This window comes from Podarcis filfolensis (genome assembly GCF_964270895.1).
Source record: "Podarcis filfolensis genome assembly, chromosome: 1".
Classification (NCBI taxonomy): Eukaryota; Metazoa; Chordata; class Lepidosauria; order Squamata; family Lacertidae; genus Podarcis; species Podarcis filfolensis.
Window position 1 is genome coordinate 102,584,812 of NC_139604.1, and position 18,590 is coordinate 102,603,401.

At 42.8% G+C, this 18,590-nt stretch overlaps 1 protein-coding gene across 1 annotated transcript; it reads right to left on the reverse strand.

Annotated features, from left to right (window-relative positions):
* Positions 1-606: 606 nt before the first annotated feature.
* On the reverse strand, positions 607-18,493 carry LOC310765054 (uncharacterized protein). The gene is made up of 8 exons (XM_083619543.1): positions 18,369-18,493; positions 10,897-11,018; positions 9,058-9,196; positions 7,515-7,636; positions 5,703-5,813; positions 4,631-4,737; positions 1,488-1,578; positions 607-900 (listed from the first exon to the last, which is right to left on the reverse strand). The coding sequence occupies exons 1-8, from the start codon at positions 18,463-18,465 to the stop codon at positions 784-786; spliced, it is 906 nt and encodes a 301-aa protein (XP_083475669.1). The 5' UTR covers positions 18,466-18,493; the 3' UTR covers positions 607-783.
* Positions 18,494-18,590: the final 97 nt, after the last annotated feature.

Here is an 18,590-nt window from a genome sequence, read left to right on the forward strand (position 1 = left end):
AACTGGTAAAATTAAATATAGCATGGTTAAGCAAGATTGCAACGATCAAAATGAATACATTACCTCCATTGACATACTTATTCCAAGTAGTACCCATACCACTAACTCACAACAAGATTCAAAACTGGCAAAAAAACCAAAACAAAATCCTACTAATTAATTTATACACAATGGCAAAATATCCAGGTTATCAAACATTGTATTGTATGAACCAAACAAGGAGGGCTTGGGATCCCTTAAAGGTAAAGGTAAAGGTACCCCTGCCCGTACGGGCCAGTCGTGTCCGACTCTAGGGTTGTGCGCCCATCTCACTTAAGAGGCCGGGGGCCAGCGCTGTCCGGAGACACTTCCGGGTCACGTGGCCAGCGTGACGAAGCTGCTCTGGCGAGCCGGCACCAGCGCAGCACACGGAAACGCCGTTTACCTTCCCGCTATAAAGCGGTACCTATTTATCTACTTAGTGGCAGACAAAAAATTGGCAGGGGACAAGAAAGTGACTTTGCTACAATAAGGTTCAGCTTTATATCATTTGTGCCCTCCTCACACTCAACTCCAACCCCAGCAACTCATGGCTCTTTATGGAAGGACTCACTCAACTGACAAAAGTGGATATATCAAAAGAAGAACTTTATTTCAGCTTTTGTATGCCTCTGTTTGGGTTATTCTTATTGCTCATTGTTTATGAGTTTGCATTATGAAAAACAGGAATAAAAATAAGAATTCTTGAAAAAACAACTGTAGAACTACAGTTCAATGCAATTTCAATATCAGTACACATTTGCATTAGAGAATTCTGTACAAGTGAATTTGTTCTAGCGCTTCTCTATCAGCAACTTCTTCGAAAAACACATCGTAGTCCAACGGCAGAGCTTCCACCCATTGGCTGAGCTGAATGTCGACCTGAAAAGAAATTAAAATTTCATATTTGCACCTGCTTTCCAGTGCAGGCAGACCTCTTGACTACTGATGAAGGCAGGTAATAAAAGGTTATCAAAATAAAATATTATTCTGCTGCAGAACTAACATAGGTAAGGTTTGAAATGTACATGTGTGTTTTCAATATCTTGTGACGGATTTGGGACTGCAGTATTGGTAGTATTCACACATTGCTATCTCTTTCAACTATATCATTGCAAATGATAGTACTGTGGCCCTCAGTGAACTGATCAAAATCACATTTTCATCTTGCCATTGACACATGTTGCTTCCCCCCACCCCAGTCCTTCTTTCTCACAGGTATAATCGTTAAGAACCTGAGGGGAGAAACAGGCAGTTTGCTAGAACTATGCTCAGATCTTCCCAAAGTGCCAAATATGAGACCTACTGGCAGGAAGCCATGGGACCTCCATGGTCCTCTCTCTTGCCACCAACCTCACGGATCTAGGAGGTGGACACACAAGGAGGGCTTCTGTTGCACATCTCAAAAAAGCTTTTTCCATAAAAAGGAAAGACTTGACTGCAGAAAAGTTTGAAAAATAACTACTTACCTGAAGCTCCGAAAGAGATTTCTCAAGGCTTGGCAACGTCACTAATAAGGAACCTTTCTTTCTTACATTTTGCCTGATAAATTTCCAGGATCTAGGGGAAAGTAAGTTTAGATTTCACTTGCTTGTGCAACCCTTATGGAAAATTACTTGCTTAGCACAAACTAACATGTTCCAACAAAGTGTAGTTATTATCATCCATCATTTGGCATTTGTGCTCCGAGAGAAAAATACTAGAAGCTTAGCTTGGCCTGCATGAGCATTACAGCCTCTTTGATATGTGCCTGACATATATGCAAAATTATTTTATAGTACAATATTATTATGGAGTGTACTCCAATGTTTGTGGGAAATAATATTAACCAGATTTATAAAACATCTGTATTTTGAAAAATACAAAAATACAAAATACAAAAAGAAATATTACCTTATACCTCTAAAATGCTTAAGACTAACATAGGAACACCACAGGGATGCGTACTCAGTCCGCTCCTTTATATTCTCTACACGTACGATTGTGTCGCTGCTCACCCTAGTAATAGGGTTGTCAAATTTGCAGATGACACAACCGTGATTGGGCTCATCCCTGAAAGGGAGGGTGAAACGGACTATAGAGATGAGGTGGAGCGGCTGACAGAGTGGTGCAGAGCTAACAACTTGCTCATAAATACAAGGAAGACAAAGGAGCTTGTGGTGGACTTCAGGAGACAGAAGAGCAATATCCAGCCACTTTTGATTGATGGGGTCTGTGTGGAGAGGGTAACAACGTTCAGATTTTTGGGCATTGAATTACAAGAGGATCTGTCCTGGAGTGTCAACACAAGGGGGCTTGTGAAGAAGGCGCAGCAGAGACTGTACTTTTTGAGAATTCTAAGGAAAAACCATCTTCTGCAGAAACGGCTGCTTGCCTTCTATCACTGTGCCATTGAGAGCGTGCTCACTTATGGCTTATGTGTGTGGTACGGAAGCTGTACTACCCAGGACAGGATGGGGTTGTGCAGAGTTGTTAAGGCAGCAGAGAGCATTGTTGGCTGCCCACTTTCCACCTTAGAGCAGATTTATGCCACAAGGTGCCATAGGAAGGCCCTGGACATAGTAAAAGATCCATCGCATCCTGGTCACTGTCTCTTCGAGCTCCTGCCATCGGGACGGAGATACAGGACGATGAAGACAAGAATGAGCCGTCTTAAGAACAGCTTCTTCTCCAGAGCGATCTCAGCCCTGAATGGGAAGCCTGGACTTTGAAAGTCATCTAATCTTCCTTGCTGTACTATACTGTATTGTTTTAATTAGTGTTTTTATGGAGCAGTCAAGTAATTTCGTTGTCCCTGAGAGGGGGCAATGACAATAAAGATATTATTATTATTATTATTATTATTATTATTATTATTATTATTATTATTATTACCAATGTTTATAACAGGTTGCATCTACCACCGCATAAGCACAAGGCACCTCAATACAATGGATTTTCCCTTTCCATCCTACAGCCCTGTATCCCATGCCCAAAAGCCTATAGGGTTAGTGGGGCTTACCAAACATTGTAGAATGGGTCATCCAGGGTCACAGTGTATGTGTTACCGTATTTTTCGCCCTATAGGACGCACTTTTTCCCCTCCAAAAATGAAGGGGAAATGTGTGTGCGTCCTATGGGGCGAATGCAGGCTTTCACTGAAGCCTGGAGAGCGAGAGGGGTCGGTGCGCACCGACCCCTCTCGCTCTCCAGGCTTCAGGAGAGCCCCAGCGCCAGCCCCACAAGGTCGGGGGACAGAGGGAGGCGGAACGCCGCCATCCCGCTGTCTCCCGAAGTGGTTTGGAGGTTGACAGCGGGGAGACCCCGCCGCCAGCCCCGCAAGCTCCGGGGACAGCTGGGAGATGCAGCGCGTCTTCCTGCTGTCCCCAGACCTGATCTGAAGGCGGGCGGCGGGGAGAAGAGCGCTTCTCCCCGCTGCCTGCCCCGCAAGCTCCGGGGACAGCTGGTAGGCGCAGCGCGTCTCCCCGCTGTCCCCAGACCTGATCTGAAGGCGGGCGGCGGGGAGAAGAGCGCTTCTCCCCGCTGCCTGCCCCGCAAGCTCCGGGGACAGCTGGGAGAAGCAGCGCGTCTCCCCGCTGTCCCCGGACCTGATTTCAAGGCGGGCGGCAGGGAGAAGAGCACTTCTCCCCGCTGCCTGCCCCGCAAGCTCCGGGGTGGGAGGCGCAGCGCGTCTTCCCGCTGTCCCCGGACCTGGTCTGAAGGCGGACTGCGGGGAGAAGAGCGCTTCTCCCCGCTGCCTGCCCCACAAGCGCCTGGGGGGGAAATAAAATTGTTTTTCTTTATTTCCCCCCAAAAAAACTTGATGCGTCCTATGGGCCGGTGCGTCCTATGGGGCGAAAAATACGGTAATTGAATTGCCTGGAATTGGGTCCAGGAACTTGTACCAAATAATAGCTGCAATCCCAGCCTCAGGCAATGTCACATATCTGCCACTGCATAACAAGAGAGGAAGTTGGCTGGCTCTCATTTGAGGCAACTATTATCACAGCTGCTGTGAGGACAGGGATGTGAAACCTGTGGCCTTCCAGCTGTGGGGGACTAAAACACTCCAACCTCCTGGCCATGCTGGCTGGGGCTGGTAGATGTTGTAGTTTAAGAACTATATTGAGAGCTCTTTTCCTTGCCATTGCTGATAGGGATTTGCATGGCTCTTACATCCATAATTTATTCCACTCTTCTTCCTCTATGTCTAAATTCCAATTTCCCACCCACCAACTTCTTAAATTTTGCTGTGGGCAAAATTGTACCTCTGTAATAATTTTGTGCATGGATGAAATTATACATTACGCCACTATGTTTCCTCCCACTATTATTTTCTCATAGGTTGTTAACTGCCTGGTAGCTTCATTTTTTACTTTTGCACTTATAGGATTACCATCACTTTCCAGGTTTTCTAATATTGTCCACTGGACTCCTTTATTAGCTGTGTCATTTATCGCTTAAACGACTTGCTTCATAATAACTACTTGAGTTTGAGAGTCTGGAACTTACGTTTTTCTTAAATATACATTTCAATTCTAGCTTTTTAAAAGAGGAGAAACATGTGTAAGTCTAATTGTATCCTCAGGAATGTATTCCTAGTTTCTAAAAAAATCAGGAACACACATCTTACCTGGCCTGTTCTGAGCTGTCAAGGAAATATTCAAAAACATTATTCATCACAACAATGTCAGCATTCTGAAGAAGTGATGCCTGAGTACATATGTCTGCATGAAGTACCTGAAGGGGGAAAATCTGTAAGCTTCTAACATGAAAGATCATCTGGCAACAATCTCAAATACTGAAATTAGCCCCCTCCCCCCACAGTTCTCCCCTGAAAAAGCCATTTTTTGAAGGTGCAGTGGCATAAAGAAGGAAAAAGTCGTGTTGCACAAGCAGAAGGCTTTGCACAGGGCTTCCACCGATGGTGAATCCTACCTAAGACTTCCCCACCCAATTCATTTCAGCAGCTGCTTCACTTTACAGTGAAACAGCTACTGAAACGAAAGGGTGGCGAGAACAACTGAATCAAGGAAGTGCTACCTCCCATCTTATCAGCTGATTGGGGGGGGGGTGATACTGCTTTGTGCTGGGTTCCTGCTTTGCACAGCACTTTAATGACTCCTGACAACCAGCTGATTGATGGCTGCTTTGTCCAAAATGGTCTCACAGGCCCAAAGGGACACCTGGTGGGCTAAGGTTGGTCCGCAGGCCAGAAGTTCCCTGACCCTGACCCTAAGCAAGCCGCTTACTCTTGGCCTCAGCCTCCCCATTTGCAATATGGGTGTAAAAATACTGACCTTTCTTATTGAATTATACGTATTACCACAAGATAGCACACATAAAGTGCTTGGAACATCTGATTATACAAATACTAAATACTATTATTCTTTTCTTGTTGGTCATGGGAATACCTTAAAATCATCTTAAACCTTTTTCATTGTTTCAATATTAAGAATATTGAATATCCTCCAGCCTCCGTTTAACTCTAGAGCTGAGTGTACAGGCTGCTATGGAGTTGGTTTGAATTACATGATGGTTTCAGTCATAATCATTTACAAACTTCAACTATTTGAGGTATCCTACCAGGTATGTGCATGACTGCGAAGATATTGCAACTCCAATGACATTATTTTTCTATGAATATTGACTTGCTAGTTCAAAACCTCACTGTAAATAAAACAAACTAAGAAATATGTTACTACCTTTATTCTTCCATGAAGTTGGTATTTTGCAATGATAACTTCCTGCAACCGGCAAAAGTCTGCATTCATTTCAACACCATAGATCTGAGACGCTGAGCTATAAAAGTAGCCCTAAAAGAAAAGCCAGTGTAGATAGACAGATATATATAGAGGTGGACTGAAATGAAATGTTAAGCTTTACTGATATATATATATATATATATATATATATATATATGATGAGATTGTAAGAATCTTAGAAAGTTTCAGGCCCTCTTCCAGAGGGCTTGGTAGCAAGTGCTCAAAATAGTGTTTAGCCCCACAATAGAAAGTCTACCCTGCCATAATAATTTATCTTATAAATTAGAATAAATGTTTCACAAGAGGCTTGATCAACTTATATGGATTTAACATGGCAAATGCTAGAAACCCACATATTAAGATGCCCCTAAATGATAACTATTACAGCTTTCTGAAACTCTTAACCATCTGGCTAGAAAAAAAGTCTATTCAGATTAAATATGGCAGATTGCCACTTCTGTAAATAGAAGCAAAGAATATGATGAAAAGAACTATTTTTAAAAATATGAGTTATGCTTTATCTGGAGGATATATTCCATTTTTAACACCATAAAGTGCTTCAGCTTTCCAAATGTTAACAAGTGTTTCTAATCTAAGATAAATTTAGCAAAAATTGACACTGCATCTACTTCATTTGTTATTCCAGGAAATAAGGGAATGCCAAGAAATAACTGGATCCTTTACACAAGTGGTCAGAGCATCTAGGAAGGTATTCCAAGGAAAGAAAGCTCCCCTTTCTGATCAAGATTATGCCCATGGGGGCAGCTTAGTATTTTTAAAGAGCTCCTTAAGACCTTTTGATAAAATGCTTTGGTCCTGTGCTTTTCTTTTGTTTATTTATTAAGGGGTTTTTATCCTGCCTTCCTAAATCTGAAGGAGCACTTAAGGGAACAATGTCAGTCAATCAAACCATAAGATAATACAACAGTAACCAAAGAACTGACTATAACAAATTCAGGTTCAGGCAGGAGACAAGCCAAAATCTTGCTTGAGCAACACAGACATTACCTGATGATACTACATAATTGGGAGGAGTTGTAGACTTTCTCTGTAGTATCCGATACGGAAGAGTTTAGCTAGGTAAGCAACTGCTGATTTTTCTTGGTAACAAGGGGATCATATTAAAATATGAGGCTGTCTTGGATCTTTCGAAGTATCTACACTGACTTGCAGAAGCTGTTCAGTGTCTGAGGTCTGTGCTCTACTATTAAATTCCAGCCCTTCCCTAAGGCTGTAGCCTAGGAAGGCACACACAAAGTTTGAGAACCAAAATTATACACAGATGTCAACTTTACGGTGAAGCAAAACATGACTGCAAAACTGAACCTGGGCAATGGCTTCCTGATATCTATTTCCTATAAACTGCTGAAACAATTCTTTAAACTATTGAGCGGGATGAAGAAACCTGAGCTGGATTTGCCCAAAACTCAAAAAAAGTATCACCAGCTCAACCCTCCTCCTTATCCAGAGACTTATCGAGCAGTTATAATAACAAAGTGGCTGTAATATGTCATTGCACCCGTATCTTTCTGGCTTAGAGAAGAATGTAGTCATATCACATCTGGGTTTGGAGTAAGATGTCCAGTAATACACCACTCATGTTTTGAACAAGATTTTGAGCAAGGTAGGTTATAACATTAAACAGTCTATCTGCAGGACAAAACATAGCACAGAAGCATAGAATAACCACCAGGAACAGGAAAAAAGATACATCACAGGAAATTGTTAACAAATTCCTGGACTGGGTTTTACCCCAAAGAGGACCGCACCAAGTCTGGAACCAATGTCAACCACCACTTTTCCTGTCAGATCAGGCAGTACATGCCGAAAGAGAAACTTCAGTTCCGAGATGGAAAAGGAATGAGAAATGAACTCTGGGAAAGAAGAGCAAAATAATTTTAAATATGCAACCTTGCTGGAACAATCATCAAACACTCTCAAATGTTTAGTAGAACATGGATTAAAACACCTTTCCAACAAGAATTATCATTTTTCCACTTGTCTGCTGAGAATAATATCCTTACCACATTCACATCTTTATAATTTTGAGTAAAACATCAAACTGGACACGATCTTGTATTTCTTTACTTAAAAAGTAACCTTAATAATACAGGGTGAGTCTGTAGCATTGGACACATTTCCCACTCAATTTTAAGTAATATAGCATAAATTAAGTGGAACTACTGAAGAGTAAACGGTTTAAATGATACTTTGCGAGATCTTAACTGTCTAGTAAGTGCTATGGGTCTGCTTCACGTTGTTCTTTGAACAGAATTGTGAGCAAAATGAAGAACAGATCAGAGTCCTTTTCACATATGAACACATGGTGGGGAAATCAGGACCATACCCTCCAACCTAGAATGCCATATGTTCAACTGAAAGTCTGAACAGAGCCTAGGAGGCATACACAACTGGTATATAGACGAGCTCTCTCTGTGAAAACAGAAACTTGCAAAGGGCAGGGTTCCTAATTACACATACAAAGCTTTTCTCTGCACAAGTGCAGGCTTTGTTTTTACATTCCAGCTATCAGTACAGAGCTTGAAAGGGGGGACCTGCAGCTTTGAGTCTGCTCTGTCCTCCAGACATTCCCTGAATGCAACTTAGGGCCTTCGCTGTAGTGACATCCTGACTTTGGAACTTTCTCCCTAAAGGGAACTGTTCATGCTCAACTTCAACCGTTTTAGCAAACACACTTTTAATTGGAAAAATTAATGTTGGTGTAATAAACACACACATATTTTAGTTACAAGTTACACCTAAGACATAAACAACCCCACCGATTTACCTGAACTAAAATTAAAAGCTAATTTATGTTTATTGGTTTTGTTCCTTTTTTATACACTTTATTGCAAATTTTAAAAACAACTACAAAACACAAAGTGCTGTCTTCCAAGACAATACATGTACACATGTTACGTCTTGCATGCATCAGAATAAACCTGGAAAATCAGCTCACTTCAACAGCATTAAGATAATTTCTCCATAGTAGTTGCTGTGGCAAGATGAAAGGAAGATTACTTTACTATTGTTAATAAACTCTATAAATCGAGACCATGCAGTCAAACCCATTTTCCTTTTTATAATGGACTTTCACCTTATATCCCATTTCATCTGGGAGCACAATAACTTGTAGATGCTTCCGCAGCTCACTCTGAAAAACATAGTTCCACATCTGACTGAACCCTGAAGCTGCTCCATATTTGATTTAGGACAAAAACATTGGATCAACTGCATAGGCACACATTGACCAATGCTGTCATCTGGCCTCCAAGTACATCATCTATGTACTCACCTAATGGTGCTGTCCGGTGAGAGCCGCACATTAGACAGTAATATCTGCTCATCTTCCCTTCTTCACACAGTGAGTCAATACAGTCATCATCATAAAGGAATGCATCAATATGAACTGTGGGTTTTGTTTGCTGTTGCAGCTGAAGGAGAAGCATAAAGATGAACATGTATATTAATCAGCAAATTTTCCCCAGTACTAGCTGCACACAATTTAAGCCCTAGACTTTCTGTTCCACTACACTCCAAAACTCCCTGCCCCCACAAAGGACCACTTGAAAATTGCGGTGAGTCTTGGCTGGCCACTTCATGATCTTCCTGTCTATTGAACCAATAATAATGCACTGTGCTGGTTGCTGTATGAATTGTAATTGTATTTTTATAGGCACACGATGGAACACCCGAGGGAAGCTCTCAGACCACTGGTGGTCCACAAACCACAGTTTGGGAACCCTTGACCTAAATTATGCCTGTTTCCTCATTATTTTGCACCTCTAATTTAACATGTTTTCTCTGTCTAAGGAGTCAGTATTATATATTATACTGCTACATCAATGAGTTATATTCATGGCCAGGCATTTCATTTGGAGACCCCACATTGCTGTCTACTAAGGATGCACTTTGAAGGTGGCAGTTTCTGCAGCTATAAATGAGAAACAGATAGATAGATAGATTGCATTTACTTGTGTGATACTTAATATGTCATCAGTGCTAGCTGGAATATATATCTTTGTTATAAAGCAAATAGCAAAAGGGCAAAATTGTGGAGTAATATGAGGAAAGATAGTGACTAATTTTAGCTGATTAAGAGGAGCCAATGGAAGCAAAACTAGTTCCCCCATAGACAGAGGACATGTAACCCTCATAACCCAGGTCCCACCGTTAGGTGGTAGAAATTCTAGGCTCCCTCTCCTGGGCAGCTAAATTCAGTATTTTGCCCAAAACAAATGAAGATTGCAGCCAGCTATGCTGGTTCATCTGGAGAGGTGGGATCCAAAAATAACTGCAGTATACTGTTTTTATTAGGATCAACTCAGTGATCCTAATAAACAGTGAGCAAGCTTTTGAGTTCTTCAAAACTCTTATTCAGGATAAAAGGTAAAGGGCCCCCTGACCATTAGGTCCAGTCGTGACCGATTCTCGGGATTATTGGCCGAGGGAGCTGGCGTACAGCTTCTGGGTCATGTGGCCAGCATGACTAAGCCGCTTCTGGCGAACCAGAGCAGCACACGGAAACGCCGTTTACCTTCCCGCCGGAGTATTTATCTACTTGGACTTTGATGTGCTTTCGAATTGCTAGGTTGGAAGGAGCTGGGACCGAGCAACGGGAGCTCACCCCGTCACGGGGATTCGAATCGCTGACCTTCTGATTGGCAAGTCCTAGGCTCTGTGGTTTAACCCACAGCGCCACCCGCGTCCCTATCTTACTCAGGATAGATAGGTGAAATAGAGGGAGAAGAAATATGTTTCAGAGCATAATGGGGGGGGGAAACAACCCCAAAGGAACATTTAGGCAGAAGAAGAATTCGGGGGAACTTGAAAACTTGATCAGTGCTTTGTAGTGTTTTATTCTGTTTTTGCTGTTTAGATGATTAAGCATGACCAAGCATCACATGACCTACACTGGGCCAATCAGCACAAGGACACTTCTTCAGCAGTTAAAGCTTATTCCCTGCTCTTCTCTTTCTTGAGCTGTTAAGGAGAGATGCCCTGGGCTCAAGCGCTGGCAGTCTCAATCAGGTCATTCAGCAACCTGCATCTGACAGAAGTCCCTGATAGCCCTAGTAGTGGACCCAAATCACTAAACCATCTGACAAGGAAAGGCCTCAAAAGTTAAACTTACTTTTTGGAGAGCAAGGTGCTCAGAGCTGAGCATGGCCTCTTTTGGCAAACAATCTCTAAGATCTTCAGCAATACTTCTGAGAATAATATCATCGTTACTGGATGTGAATTCATCAAAGTCATCTACAAAATATATATGTATATATAAATAAATAAATGATCATGTGGCACTCTCAGGCATCAACAATATTAATGCAACGGTGACTTGCACACAATTCCAGATGTTCAGGATTTTTATTTGAAGAGCTGTTGCACAACTTTTGTTGCTTATTTTTCCTATAGGCGACAGATTTACATGCCGATGACATTACATTTCAAAAAGCACTCGGTCATTTTAAGATTTACTTTAAGGTGTAGAAACCTACCAACACGGCAATCTTTGTTCCCACCAAAGTTATCGTATTTCATTCACTTAGCTATTTAAACATCAAAGATGCTTTTGAAGTATTGGAAGAAGGACAAAAACATGCAACTGCTTGCTTGTACATTTTTAAACACATTTCATATTTGGAAAAAAGGCATGAGCAAAGGTTTGTTGGAACAGTAATTGAGAAAATAATGGAAAATGGAGGGAAAGCATAGCTCAGTAGTGACATTTATGAGGTATCTTCAACAGTATGAAATATCAATGTGATAAAGTCTCCAAACTAAGAATTTGACCTGCAGGCTGTTAATATACATTTTATTCCCTGCAAAGCTATTTTCTGCAACGTGGTGACTTTTTCAGTTCAGGCTACCTTCTGTATTATTGCTTACCCTCTTCTTCTCTGAAAATTACTGCCTAATAGCAAACTCCCTTAACAAAACAAGACCACTGAGATACAAGCGGCAGGCAGAAGTACAAAAAGCCTTTTAAAAGGTGGGCATGGCTAATACGCAGTGACTGGCTAGAACTGTAAACAGGAAGAATACTGTTAGGATTGAAGATGCACTGGCAACATTGCCACCTTCCTTTCACCCAGCTACTTAAAGCTCAGACAACAGAATTCTGCTATGACACAATTTTAAGGCTGCAACCTTAAGACTATTTTACATCAATCTCTCTTAGCTCAGTAACTCCCCAAAGTAGTTTCAAGCATCGTTATTTGTAGTTACAGTATTTTGGGAAGGAAGGTGGAGGCCAGCATTTCACTGCAAAACTGGTCATACAGGCCCATCCAGTTTACCAATTAAAGGAACATCTTGAGATGTTTTTTTCCTAAGGGAGAAAAAAAAGAATTTGAAACCTCGCGGTTACTCCAGTATGAAAGTGGCAGGCAAAACCCAGCAACAACTTAAATCCCACATGAGCTAAAAATGCATCCTCCTATCTCAGTGGCTGCTGTAAGTGTGGCTACAGAAAGCACCATGGGTTATACTCAATGTTGCCATTGCGCAAGTGTTCCCACACAGTGGGATTTCCTGGCTGCAGCTCCTTGTGAACTCTTAAAATATGTTCAAGAGGACTGGTGGCCTGCAGGCAGGTGAGAGGAGAGGCAGGGGAAGTTTGTTCGCACGGAATTGGATGAAACTGTATAATTAACTAACTTTTTCTTTAGCTATCTTTCTAAGGATATAGATGCAGTAGATGTGCTCCGGTAGCAAACAACTCTTTGCTACTTCCATAAGATCTTCAAGAAGGGTTACAGACTCAAAGTTGAATATGCATTTTTACTGTCCTCATGCTGACACGGAAAACCTTGACAGAAAAAAATGCACCCCTCAGCCAGCTAGATTGAAACCAAGATAATTGAACTGAAGTGCCATTCTGTTTGCTTCCCTTCAGCTCAGCAAAAACCTCCATAATAGGCTTGAGGCTGATAGGAGCTCCCATTCACCCTTCATACCAGAACACACTGCAGAACCTAAAATGCTCTGGACTCAGGAGATAAAATGATATCCCTGATGGTGTACAAGTGCTGCCACATAAAGAGAAAATAATATCAGAGACAAGTTGTAGTAATATGCAGTTGCTGATGCACACTTATGTGCATGAAAGAGTTATTCTGATCCCAAGTTAACAAGGATGGAACTTAGCTGGCTCCCACCAGCCTTTGCTTCCTCACCCCCCACCCCTGTGTTCCTCGAAGAAGCTGGTAGCCAAGCATGGCTCCCAGCTGAAGAAAAACCACATGAATGAAAAATCTCTCTGAAGTAATTTTACAGCCTGCATCTTCTGCATGATTCATTTGTGTAAGAAGACAAATGTCTTTCCTTTGGAACCTTTTCTTCTTTACTTTACTGCCAACAGATGGAGAGTTGTTTGCTGTAACTTCTGAAACTGTGAGTAAAATATTCACTTATTTGCAATGCTGTGTCTGTGATTTATTCTAGCCTAAGTATTTTGTGGGAAATATTTAAAGGTGAACGAGGGCAGATGTAAAATCTAATGGAGTTTTAATGTGCTTGGAGCAATCACCACTGTGCTAACTCTGCTATGAGAAAGTAATACTATCTTCCAAACCTCTCTCTCCCACAAGAAGAGCGGAGCAAGGGGAGAATTCACCCATGCTTTATTCTCTCCCTCCCTCTCAAGCAGAGAAGTTGAGCCAAGTTTCCCTAGAGTTGGCTCCCTGGACCTGGTTCTGGAGACAGCAATCGCCTTTCATGGATGGAATGTGGAAGCAGAAACATGTAAGAAACCTTTATAATATGTGGTTGTCCTTTATGGGTCAGAGAAAAGCAAGGCCTAATAAAAATAACATAACAACAGACTTGCTGAATCTGTCCAGTGGCTCATCTAGCCCAGCATCCTGTTCTCACAGTGGGCAACCAGGCGCCCATGGGAAGTCATATAACAGGACCTGAGTGCAACAACACTCGACTCTCCTTTAGTTTCCAGCACCTGGTAATAAGATGCGCGGGACACAGGGTAATCTAAACCACTGAGCTTCTTGGGCTTGCTGATCGGAAGGTCAGCAGTTTGAATCAGCGCAATGGGGCGAGTTCCTGTTGCTCTGCTCAGCTCCTACCAACCTAGCAGTTCAAAAACACACCGGTGCAAGTAGATAAATAGGTATTGCTGTGGCGGGAATGTACAGTAAAAGGCGTTTCTGTGCGCCCTGGCTTCTGTCATGGTATTCCATTGCACCAGAAGTGGCTTAGTCATGTTGGCCACATGACCCGGAAAGCTGTCTGTGGACAAACGCCAGCTCCCTCGGCCTGAAAAGCAAGATGAGCACCACACCCCATAGTCGCCTTTGGCTGGACTTAACCGTCCAGGGATCCTTTACCTTTTACCTTTAATGCAACATACATACATACTCAAGCAGAGAGGGCACCTCCCCTCAGCTTAGCTACCACCCCACGCCAGGTGTCAGCTCATGACTGTAGGCTGACAACATTTACCAGTAACATGAGGCCAGCATCTAAGTGCAATAGCTGGTATTGATGAGTTTTGAGGGGCTTTCCTGCCTAAACTATGGCTGAATACATTACTGCCCCCCAAAAGAATCCTGGAATTTGAAGATTGCCAAGGGTGTTAAGGAGAAGGGGACGACAGAGGACGAGATGGTTGGATAGTGTTCTTGAAGCTACCAGCATGAGTTTGACCAAACTGCGGGAGGCAGTGGAAGACAGGAGTGCCTGGCGTGCTCTGGTCCATGGGGTCACGAAAAGTTGGACACGACTAAACAACAACAACAAGGGTGTTAAGTGTGAGCAGATAAACGACAGTTCCCAGGATTCTTTGGGGAAAGTGAGATGCTTTAACTACCGTATTTTTCGCCCTATAGGACGCACCAACCCCTAAGGTGCACCTAGTTTTTTTGGGGGGAAATAAAGGGGGGGAAATTATTTCCCCCCCAGGCGCGGGGCTGGGGCAGGGGAAGCCTGAGCTTCCCCCAACCCCAGCCCCCAGAACAGGCAACTCTCCGCAAGCCGTGGGAGCCCCGCGCCGGGCTCCCGCGCCTTGCGGAGAGCTGCGCGAAGCCTGGAGAGCGAGAGAGGTCGGTGCGCACTGACCCCTCTCGCTCTCCAGGCTTCAGCGAAAGTCTGCATTCGCCCCATAGGACGCACACACATTTCCCCTTCATTTTTGGAGGAGGAAAAGTGCGTCCTATAGGGCAAAAAATACGGTATATGACATGCATGCAGTCTATGACTTTACTCTCCTTACCCTGTTCTTTCCCTGCTGCTTGCAAGCAGCTGCTCAAGCAAGACACCTACTTCACTAACTAGAGAAGCAATAGAACAAAGCAAAGGCTATTTTTGTCTCTCCAGCAAAGGTGTGCTGGCCCACCTGAAATCCAGGTGAATAGTGTAGATGCCCTCCAGTATTCTGAAATATGAAACCAGGATCCCAATACATCAGTTGTAAAACTCTCCTTCAGGAGAAAGAAAAGAAACAGGATGCATTCTCTAAGGCTGTAACATGTCTTGCTTATAATCCTTTGCAGAGTTACCTGGGAGTAAAACCCATTGAATTCAATGGGCTTTCCTTCTCAGCAGATATGCACAGACTCCGTTCCCATATGCAAACTAGTAGTACAGCACAAATGTTTCTTAAGAAGGTGATTGAGATAAAGGGTAACCTACCCTTGTCTCGGAGATGGAAGTAGAGGTGGCCTACATATTCCCTTTATTAAATGTATTTTTAGCTTGCAATTCATTATGTGATTCCAGGCAGGTTACAACATAAAACAAGAGCAATTACAGATAGTTAAGTGCAGGTTAAAAACATGGCATTAAAAGTTCAGTCATAAAAACACCCAGAATTACAGCAGCAGTCCAACACCCCACAAATGTATTGTCAAAGAACCAGGTCTTCCCCTGGAACTGAAATGCCAAAAGCATTGGTGCTACTCAAGTTTCCAAGGACAGGATATCCTACAATTGGGGTACCGCCACAGAGAAGGCCTTAATATGTATTACCACATGGTGTATTACCCTCAATTCCAGATCATTAACCCAGCAACAAAGACCAGATCCAGAGTTTTTCCTGCTGAATACAGGCCAGTAGTATACTGGCCAGGTCCCATGGTTGTCATAGTTGCATGAAGTTCTAAGCTGGCCATCCCAAGGTGGGCCCAGCACAGATGTTAAAGTCATTCACTGCCTGTTGTCTGTTTAATATTTGTTCATATCTGTTCAGCCAGTGTGGTGTAGTAGTTAAAGTGGTGGACTAAGACCAGGGCTCAAACCCTGCCCCCCCCCCCAGTCATGAAGCAGACCATGTGTCAGTTACTGTCTCTTGGTCTAACCTACTTCACAGGGTTCTTCTGAGGATAAAATGGAAGGATGGAAAATCATATCAGCTACCTCCTCAAGCTCCATGAAGGAAAGATAGGATGCAAATATAATAAATAAATAAAGAGATTGCTGATGATTTCAGGGTGCTATTTGAGCTCATTTGCACCATAACGGGAAAAATAAGAATTTAAGCCATCAGTAAAATTAGCAACATACACCTCAATTTGTGGGAAGACCACACCAACTGCGCAACAGTGAAGGAAGGGTTGCTAAGCAGCTGCCTAAAGATAGCAATGTCTATTTCTATTACGGTATAAAACCATGGGGTTTCTGTAATTTGGTAGAACTCCTCTTTTATACTACGTATGCGAAAGGAAAAAGTATTTTAGCGTTTTCTAAGCAAGACTGGTCACAAACTTTTACTGATGCAGCCACCCAAGAATTCTTAATAGCAGCACCACAATGCCATTGTGGGGCAGTGCTGCAAAGATCCAAACACCAGCTGACCGGCGAAAAAATTCACACCAGCTGTAATCAGGGTGCAAGAGAGGAACATCTGGAAAGCAGGTACAAGCAAGGGGCTATGTTGATGTTTCCATATTTTTCAATGCACTGAGCTCAAATCCATCACCCGCTGGTTATCTGATCTATTAATATGAATCCAAAATGACAACTTGTAATGCTATTTTATTTTAAAATATTTTTATCAAATGATCTCAAAGTCTGTATTAAGATAACCCAAACTACACATCCCTGTTCATTTGGCCAACAACAGAGGCCAGAGACTCCCAAAGAAACTAACAGTTAGAGCAGTGCATTTTTTGAGAGGAGGATACGTTCCCCAATACTACTTGTTCTTTAGTTAGTGGTTGTGGCCAAAAGTCTTCCTCTTGCCATGACATTCATCCTGGAAGAAAGTGCTACCTCCCAGCTCCCTTGTTCTTCTGCCTGGTGTATTGCAAATGTTCTTTGAGGACAACTGTTTTCAGGTTCAAGATGGAAGCAATGTAGCCATTACCAGCTTTACATGTGTTAGAGAACATGACTGTTTCAACAACCTAACACAGTGGTACCAACATTGTGAGGATGATAACTATTGGGATGAAGCAAATAACAGATAATGGGTTTCCATACTGCAAATGTGCACTAATTAATGCTGAGTAATTTCAACTATTAGTTATATTCATAAATGCATATTAAGGAATTATGTGACAAGTTTTCCTACATTTCTGCAGTTTATGCCAGGTATGGGGAACAGATGTGGCTAAGTTTCCAGTTTTCATCAACCCTAGACGGCATGGCCAATGATCAGGGGTGAAGGGGGTTTGTAATCCAACAATATATGAAGGATCACAGGTTCCTTTACCCTGGTTTATAGTCTGTGCTTCGCGTAAAAACAACAACAACAACAACACACACACACACTTACGGTAAGTCTGAAGTGTTTTGACATGTGATTTCAGCACAGGTAATCAATGTTGGTAAGAGGTATAACATTGATACCTTGCACTCATAAGCAGTTATGATCAATAAATGCATACAGATATTGATAATGCATTTTTGCTTTTTGGCTGTTAATAACAGATCAAGTTGCCCAAGGGTTATAAATTCATCAGGTATTGTGACATACTCAACACACTGAAAGAATCTTGATATAAAAAAGGAAACTTCCCCCAAGTTTTCAGGTTTGCCTTCAAAATACAGGATTTTGCAGCCCGAATATGAAGAACATGCTATTTTTAAAAAATTCCTTCCAGTAGCACCTTAGAGACCAACTAAGTTTGTTATTGGTATGAGCTTTTGTGTGCATGTGCACTTCTTCAGATACCTGTTCAGACGCTATTTTAAGTCTGCATTGGCTTCCAAAACCAGTACATGGCCCTTAGGTCCAGCATCGCGCTTCTCATGCCACCCATCAGATGCCTGTGACAGAAAGCTGATCACGAAGGAAACAGTCCTGACCCTTGTGCTTTTGTACAACCTGGTTACAGAGGTGTACTGACTGGTAACATGAAACATGCAAACTATCATTAGGCTTGGTGGAACCCAAAGTAACACACTAAATTGGGGCAAGGGAGGGAAGACGGCCCCAAACAGCTGGTCGATGACTGAGCATACTCAGTGGGCCCTGAATGTTGACCGATTATTGGGGGTGACTGAATTGGGGGAGGGGTATCCTGAACACGAACACCCCATGCTGCAACATTTTGTTGCAGGTCTCGATCGTAAGAAAACTGTAATGCAAGCGCAGGAAGAAACAGGCAATGGAGAAACTGATAAGACCCGAGGAGAAACGTTGCTTACTGGTTGTTCTCATCCAGTGAAGCAGGCGGGGCAGATCCCCCGCCCGCGCACCTCGCAGCACGTTCAAAACAGCCTGGCGAGCCGAAGGGAAATCCATGCTTTACCTACTGAACACACCGCGCATGCGCCGGGAAGACCGCCCTCCCTTCACAATCCTGACTGGCAGAATCGAGATACGTCAGCAAAGGGTCTGACGTCTCCGTTCGGCGGCTGAATCCATTT